At 39.9% G+C, this 8571-nt stretch overlaps 1 protein-coding gene across 1 annotated transcript; it reads left to right on the forward strand.

Annotated features, from left to right (window-relative positions):
* Nucleotides 1–238: 238 nt before the first annotated feature.
* On the forward strand, nt 239–1918 carry LOC145389609 (uncharacterized). The gene is made up of 2 exons (XM_080264853.1): nt 239–614; nt 780–1918. Exons 1-2 carry the CDS (start codon nt 239–241, stop codon nt 1916–1918), a joined length of 1515 nt encoding a protein of 504 aa, XP_080120979.1.
* Nucleotides 1919–8571: the final 6653 nt, after the last annotated feature.

The raw sequence follows: 8571 nt of genomic DNA on the forward strand, positions 1-8571 counted from the left end.
AAATAGACTCTCTTGGAGACTGCCCACCAGCCGGCTTTTATTGTGGCCTTTTTGTTGTTTTTGTGTTCCTGCCGTATTTACGGACAGTTATTACATGGTGTCAGGTGTGGGGTTTCCTTGAATGTCTCCCGAATAAGCTAATTATGACTGTATACCCGAAAGAAGAGGGTTTTCCGTGAAACAGCTGTAACAAGATGGCCAAGGCCTTCGTTGTTGTTGTTATTGTTAGCAAGTGAAGATGGCCGACCATAATCGCCTGCCGGGTCCTCTTTCTTTGGAAGGTAACTGTGCTGAGAACTGGAGGAGATTTATCCAGGAGTTCGAAATATATCTAATTAGCTCTGAAAAAGAAGGTAAGAAGAATGAAGTTAAGGTTGCATTACTCCTTCACTGTGGTGGTCGTGAGCTGCTGGACATCTACAACACACTTCCTGTGTCTGAAGAGGAAAAGAAAGACTACAAAAAGCTAGTGGCTAGTTTAAATTTGCACTTTGAACCAAAGAAGTATACCACATATGAGAGATATTTGTTTAATACAAGGACACAACAGCCAGGTGAGAGTATTGATAGCTTCGTCACAGACCTAAGAAAGAAGGCCAAGAACTGTAACTATGGTACCCTTCATGATGAATTATTAAGAGACAGAGTTATTTGTGGTATAATTGATGATACTTTAAGGAGCAGACTTTTGAGAATTGATGATCCTAGTTTAGAAGAGGTTCTGAACCAGTGCCGAACCCATGAAGTTAGTGAGGAACACCTATAGGAATTTAATGCAGCTTTCCAGTCCACTGTTAATGTTACAAGTAAAGCCACCAAGGCCAATGCAAGGAATACCAAGAGGAATGGAAGTGAACCCAACCCAATCGATGCACAAAGCTGCAAGTTCTGTGGATTCCAGCACGTATTCAATCGCCGATTCTGCCCTGCTGCTGATCAAGAATGTCACAAGTGCGGGCGACGGGGCCATTTCAAGATTAAATGCACCTCCCAAGGACAGCGCAAGGCCCGAAGTAAGTCCATAAGGAACGCATGTGTGGAACAGGACTACTCTTCTGGGTCTGATGAGTATCAAGATAAGACAGTGGGTTATCTGTGTGCTGAGAGTAAATCCTCCAATATAAACTACTGTAAGTCTGGTAAGAAACATGATTTAATAGAACTTGAGTTTCCAGATCATCAATGTGAATTTAGGGCTTTGATTGACACTGGTGCTGAGGTTAGTGTGCTACCAAAGAAGATTTTTGATATGATGAAGCCCAAACCAACACTAGGTAAAACCAAGACTGTTCTTGTGTCTTTTACAGGAGATAAAGTTACTCCAGTTGGTAAAATTTGGATTGAATGCCTACATAATAGTCAAAGGTACAAACTTGTGTTTCATATTGTTGATCTTGATTGTAAGCCTCTGCTAAGTAGGAATGCCTGTGAACTTCTTGGTGTTGTTAAATTTATGAAACAAGTAACCGCAAAGTCAACAGAATCAGCAATACCAGTGTCGATGAAGTCACTGATTTCAGAATATGCTGATGTTTTTCAAGGGTTAGGCTGCATTGATGGTAGAGTTCACCTAGAGGTGGATCCCAGTGTAAGCCCTGTAGTGCATCCTCCAAGGAAAGTAACTGTAGCACTTAGAACTAAACTGAAGGCAGAAATAGATGAAATGGAGAAAAATGGAGTAGTTGTAAAAGAAAGTACACCAACTGACTGGGTAAATAGTATGGTGATAGTTGAGAAAGGTGACAAACTCAGAGTGTGCATAGACCCTAGAGATCTCAATAAAGCTTTAAAGAGACAACATTATTATCCCCTTCCTACCATTGAAGAAATCTCCACTAGATTGTCTAATGCTAAAGTATTTTCTGTCCTTGATGCCACCAAAGGATTTTGGCAGTTAGAATTAGATGAAGCGTCATGAAAACTTCTCACTTTCAACACATGCTTTGGTAGGTACAGGTATCTGCACTTAGGTTTTGGTGTTAGTCCAGCTCCAGAAATCTATCAAAGGAGGATGCACGAGATGTTTGATGATTTAGAAGGTGTAGAGGTTATAATGGATGATTTTTTAGTATATGGAAGTGACGAGAAAGAACATGATGAAAGACTGAAGACTGTGCTACAGAGATGTAGAGAAAGAAATTTGAAGCTAAACTCAAATAAACTGAAATTAAAGACAGATCAGGTAGAATATATAGGTCATGTTCTTACCCCTGATGGATTGAAGCTTGATCCTAGACAGGTGGAGGTTATTACAAAGTTTCCACCTCCTCAGGACAAAACTGAACTTCTCAGATTCATGGGTATGGTTAACTATTTAGCCAAGTTCATTCCTAGGTTGTCAAACATAAATGAACCATTAAGAAGATTATTAGAGAAGGATGCTGACTTCCATTGGGATGATGAACAAGTACAATGTTTTGAGAAATTAAAGAAACTAGTTAGTGAGGCTCCTGTTCTGAGATTTTATGATGTACGAAAACCTGTAACTCTAACTGTAGATACGTCTGGATATGCAATAGGGGCCTGTATCTTGCAAGATGATAAACCAGTTGCTTATGCAGCTACCTCACTCACTATAACACAGCAAAATTATGCTCAAATTGAGAAAGAACTTCTGGCCATTGTATTTGGTGTAGAGAAATTTCACTCTTACATATATGGAAAATCAGATGTTATTGTTGAGTCAGAGCACAGGCCATTGGAAACCATTTTTAAGAAGCCTCTCTCCTTAGCTCCTCCAAGGTTACAAAGAATGTTGCTCAGACTTCAGAAATATACTCTTGAGGTAAAGTACAAGAAAGGTAAAGAGATGTATGTAGCAGATGCTCTGAGTAGAGTCAACTGGTCTGAGGAACTTGATAAATCCTTTGATGAAGTTAATGTTAGTGTAGTTTCCATGGACTTGAATGTTGGTACTGGACTGGAAGTTGAGGTATTGAAACAGAAAACCAAGGATGACCCTACTCTGCAGATGCTAAAGGAATACACTCTTGAAGGATGGCCTGATAGTAAGAATCAAACCCCAGTAGAAATACATGCTTACTGGAACTTTAGAGAAGAGATTAGTTATTCCAATGGACTGTTAAGTAAGATGGATAGAGTAATTGTACCTAAAGAGCTGAGAAATAAAGTGATGAGGAATCTGCATAAGTCACATCAAGGTATTGAGAAAACTTTAAGATTAGCTAGGGACCTTGTATATTGGCCTGGAATGAATGGAGAAATGAAAGATCTGATTAGTTCTTGTGATACTTGTAATGCTTTCAGTAACCAACAAGTGAAAGAACCATTGATGCCTCACCCAGTACCTGATTTACCTTGGCAAAAGTTAGGTGCTGACCTGTTTGAGCTAAATGGCAAATCATACCTAATCCTTGTTGATTACTACAGCAAGTTTGTGGAAGTTGATGAATTAGAAACAACCCATGCTAGTAGTGTAGTAAAATGCTGTAAGCGTCAGTTTGCGAGGCATGGTATACCTGAAACTATACACAGTGATAATGGACCTCAGTTTACTGCTAAAGAGTTTGAGCAATTCTGTAAATTTTATGGTATCCAACACACATCCTCTTCCCCTAGATATCCTCAAAGTAATGGACTAGCTGAGAGAAGTGTTCAGACTATAAAGAAACTTATGATGGAAGCATTACGGGATGGTGGTGATCTATATCAGAGTTTACTAGATTATAGAAATACTCCCATAGTTGAAGATGTCAGTCCTGCTCAGTTGTTGTTTGGCCGCAGAACCCGTACCACTCTCCCCACAGCTCCTGGATTGCTGAAACCAGAAACTCAAGACCATGTAATCATTAAAAGAATGTTAAGAGAATGCCAAGATAAACAAATTCTACTATGATCAGAATGCCAAACCTTTAATTGATCTGAAACAGGGGGATGTGGTTAGGATTAATGATGGCCAAAGTAAGGAATCTAAAAAGGGGATTGTGGTGGCTCCCAGGTCTTACTTGGTGAAGGACAACTTTGGTCATATATACAGAAGGAATAGAAGGCATCTGATTAGAACTAAAGAGTCCCCTCCCCTATGTAAGAGTCATGAATTAGATAATGAAGTTAGTATTAGGCCTTCTACCCCTCAGAATTATAATCATGTATCGTTACCCAAGTCTAGAGTCCCTACACAGTCACATACTGTACCTGTAAGAACCCCTGCTTATCCTGAAATCCATGATTTGCCAACAGATGAAAATGTGACTATAACTAGGTCTGAAAGAGTTGTTCGTCCACCAAGTAAACTTGAGTTATAATATTGATATGTTTAGTAATTTCACAAGCATCTTTTATTTATAAGGATATCTTTCCAATTTTACCATATTGAAGTTTTCTTTTAGTATAAAAAGGAAGATGTAATATTATTGGCTTATATTTTACTTATAGTACCGGAAATACAATATTATTATTCTTGAATCTATTAGTAATATATTGTTATTTATTTAAAACACTTATACTTATGTTGCCAACTGAAAGCTCCTGTAACATTATTGGAACAAAATAGACTCTCTTGGAGACTGCCCACCAGCCGGCTTTTATTGTGGCCTTTTTGTTGTTTTCGTGTTCCTGCCGTATTTACGGACAATTATTACACGTAGTACCAGCGTACTTTATTTTAATGCCCAATCCAGGTGAAGACATAGCATAGATACCATGTACTGTATAGCTTTCTCTTTGCATCACCCTTGTTGGCTAAGCATTTTATTTGTAATCATGTGTATGCAGTGTGCTGAGGTGAATATTTTTGGCAAGAGGCAGACTGAGGAAGACTTGGAACAAGGTCATAGAGGGTGACCTAACAAGTTAGAGACTGATTAGGGAGGCTGCTGGATATTGAGCAGTGTAGGGAGAGCAAGAGTTTAGTTATCATTCTGCATTATCTGCATATTATTTAAAATGTGTGTGTGTGTGTGGTTATTGTACTTCAGCAGATGTAAACACAGTGGCTCACACCAAAATTACTCTTCTCACAGTACACCATCCTTCTTTCAGGGGATAGGGAGTTGAGGGATGTTTGTATAGCCAGGGACTGGATCCACTACAGCTTCCTTTTACGGGATAAGGAGGGAATTGAGGGATGTTTGTATAATGAGGGAGTGTAGCCAGCTAATTATGTGAGTGCCACTAATCACAGCCATCAGTTTGTAGTCCCCAGGTGTATTTAACAGACAGAAACCATGAATTGGGGTCACAGACTTTAAGTAAGGCACTGACATGCATCGTGTTTTAATTATGATAGTTCTTTCACCTTGACCTGGCCTAGATTTCAGCCTCTTGTAGCTTTATTTCATTCAGCTCTGACCGAAAAAAGTGTTGTGACTCAAAATCCTTTCCATGGCACTTCTTTGTGACTGGCATTGTACCGTATTATTTCAGCTCAGTTTCAAGGTGATTTTTCAATTTTATGCCAAGTTTGTAGTATAAGTAATAGTAGTTGCAGCCCCTGGTTCATTGAGCAACATGAACCGAGTGGGCTGCAGGTGGAAGTTCCTCTTCTGCAGTCCACCATTACATCAGTGCCACCCCATGAAGGCTGCAGGGTTATTCCAGGCCAACTCACCCCAAACCTCCCAGTTCATGCCGTCAATTTTCTTGGAAATATTCAGGAAAATGCTTGTATTTGTTTGTGGCCACCCCTTATGGGATTAGGGCTTCTGGCACTAGATGGATAGATAGAATCATGCAAAATCTTGCTGTGTTCAGAGAATGTTATGAACTTAACCAGAGACTGAAAAGGTTAATATATAATTTTCACTTTCAGGTTAGAGTTGACTCAGCCGTGGAAACTGCCACGTCATCGTATCATATCGTACATAACGGCTCCAACATGCTTGCCTGCGTCAGCCTTGGTCACCTAATGGCGGCTCTACACGCTGCCCGATCTCTGGCAGTGACCATGACAATTATCTCCACTGTCTAGTAAGTACCTGAATGTGGTTGCATTTTGTTCAAGACTAAATCTGGGGGTTTGCAAGCTGATGTTGCCCTTCTCCTGCAGTCCACCATGCTCCTCTTGGGGTTTAGGAAGTTAGGAATGTTTGTCTATTGGCACCACTGCATGAAGACATTCCTTTGCAGTACCAGAGTGGTTTTATACTCTATATTATTGACTAAGGTGCTCATTATTCACTTTATCATATTTTTCTGTTCTCCTGCATTCTAAAACCTACCTTACCCTGTCTTTGGATGGGAAAAGAGGGAGGGATGATGGTTTTCTTGCACGTAATATTACTTTCCAATTGTTTATCAGGTATTTTCCCCTGTGTAATATAAGTCACCATATTTGCCTCAGTTTCCTAGCCTTACCAGCTTCCGTACCTTGCCTTCATATATGATCATTTACTATATCCATCCCTCCTCTTGCTTTGTGAGAGAGAGGGGTGTAAGTTGGGGGAAAGGCAGCAAAATAGCAAGGGACAGGGTGACATGGAGGCGATTTGTCTGTGGCCACCCTTTACACAATTATGGTGTCTGGCTGTAGGTAGATAATTATGATTGGTTCTTGTCCTACCATGCCTCCTTTCACCTCTAAACTCTCTTCACCATCATATCTGCATCCATTCTCTCCATATAATTATTTCTGTTTAATGTCACACTAAAGATTTGGATATAAAAGGAAGGTGGAAAGAGCACTTTGAATCTGTTCTAAATAGACCAATCCCAGCTGAAGAGGACATTTTGCCAGCCGAGAAAGATTTGCAGATAGAAACAGGGGATATAACTTTGGAAGAGGTAGCAAAATCTATAAAGGAGTTAAAGAATTTTAAGGCCCCAGGTGAGGATGGAATATTCCCTGAAATGCTTGAGGTGGAAAATGGCGAGTTGATGAATGCGCTTTTGAAACTTTTTAATGTGGCTTGGGATAATGGTGGAATTCCAGAAGAGTGGAAAAATGGAGTGATTATAAAAATACCAAAAAAGGGAGATTTAAGTGTGTGTGGCAATTGGAGGGGGATAACTTTGACACCTGTAGTTGCAAAAGTCTTTTCCAAAATCTTGTTGAACAGAATAGAGCCAGTAATTGATAAAATTTTAAGAGAAGAACAAGCGGGATTTAGAAAGGGTCGAGGTTGTAATGATCAGATTTTTATTGTAAGGCATCTAATGCAACAAGCTAATGAGATGAAAATGCCACTTAGCATGTGTTTTGTGGATTTTGAAAAGGCGTTTGATAGTGTTTCACGTGGAGCTATGTTGAAAATTATGAGATTCTGTGGTATACCAGAAAAGTTTGTAAATATTATTAGAAGCCTGCATGAAGGTACTTTTTGTAAGGTTATGGTGGGTGGCTCTTTGAGTGATCCATTTCAAGTTAGGTCAGGAGTGATTCAAGGAGGAGTTCTTTCACCATTGTTGTTTGTTTTGGTTATGGATTATGTTATGAAACAAGTTGTAAGGAGAACAGGTGCAGGAATTAACTGGAAAGAAAATAAGAAGCTGATGGATTTGGTCTATGCTGATGATATTGTACTGATTTGCAGAAGTATTTACGAGATGCAGAGGGTGCTTGATTGTCTGGTGGAGGAAGGAGAAAAAGTGGGATTGGTAATAAACTGTGGAAAGACTGAAATTATTAATATGAACGTGGAGAACCAAATTGATTGTGTAATTGGGAATAATGTGGTGAAGAATGTAGAAAACTTTAAATATCTGGGAACGATTGTATCATCTAATGGATCATTAAACAATGAAATTGAGGAGAGGATTAGACAGGCTTGGTGAGCTGTTGGAATGTTGAAATCTGTTTGGAATAATAATATGCTTTCGGTACATACTAAAGTGAAAATTTACAAGTCCATGGTATAGTACAATTGCAACAGATCAGAAAGTGTTAGGATTTGAGAATAAAATACTGAGAAGGATTCTTGGGGTAAAGTGGCAAGACAGAGTTACAAATCCAAGAGTAAGGGATATTACGAGAGTGGAACCAGTTAATGAATATGTGAGACTGTCTTGTTGGAAGTGGCTGGGGCACGTATACAGAAAAGAAGGTAGTTTAATACAGGATGTGCCAGAGTGGACTGCTAGAGGAAGAAGAGGTAGAGGTAGGCCGAGGGAAACCTGGTTGAGGACAATGAAAAAGGAAGCAGGAGAGGAGTGTTGGTGGGACCTGAAGGAGATGGCAAGAGACAAATATTGGTGGAGAGAGTTCATCGAGGCCCTTTGCATCCTGTGGGGTGTCACAGGAAATGATTGATTGATTGATTGAATGTCACACTCGTTAGGAGAAACACATTGAGGTGGTTTGGCCATGTGGAGAGGATGGAGAGTGAGAGACTGACAAGAAGAGTGTATGTGAGTGAGGTGGAGAGCGAGGGGGAGGCTAAAAATGAAAAGATGAGATGGAGTGGAGAGGTATGTGAGAGAGGTGGGTGTGTGGGCTGGGAGCAGGCCAGTGAAATGGTTGGGGACATGGCGACATGCAGGCGATTTGTTTGTGGCCACCCCTTATGGGATTAAGATGTCTGGCAATAGATAGATAGACACACTCTTTAACACTTACATCACCAAGTTTCCTCACTTCGTATATAATTTTTACCTCAGTTATTGGCTGCTCCAAGA

The sequence above is a fragment of the Coenobita brevimanus genome, unplaced genomic scaffold, assembly GCF_032717465.1.
Source record: "Coenobita brevimanus isolate Jiangsu-jjx unplaced genomic scaffold, ASM3271746v2 jjx.HiC_scaffold_151, whole genome shotgun sequence".
Taxonomy (NCBI): Eukaryota; Metazoa; Arthropoda; class Malacostraca; order Decapoda; family Coenobitidae; genus Coenobita; species Coenobita brevimanus.

Bases quoted from the DNA above. Each gene is read 5' to 3' on its own strand.
- LOC145389609 (XM_080264853.1), top strand. From the start codon at position 239: ATGGCCGACCATAATCGCCTGCCGGGTCCTCTTTCTTTGGAAGGTAAC. The intron at 615-779 runs GTACCCTTCATG...AATTTAATGCAG, and splicing joins GGCCAAGAACTGTAACTATG to CTTTCCAGTCCACTGTTAAT.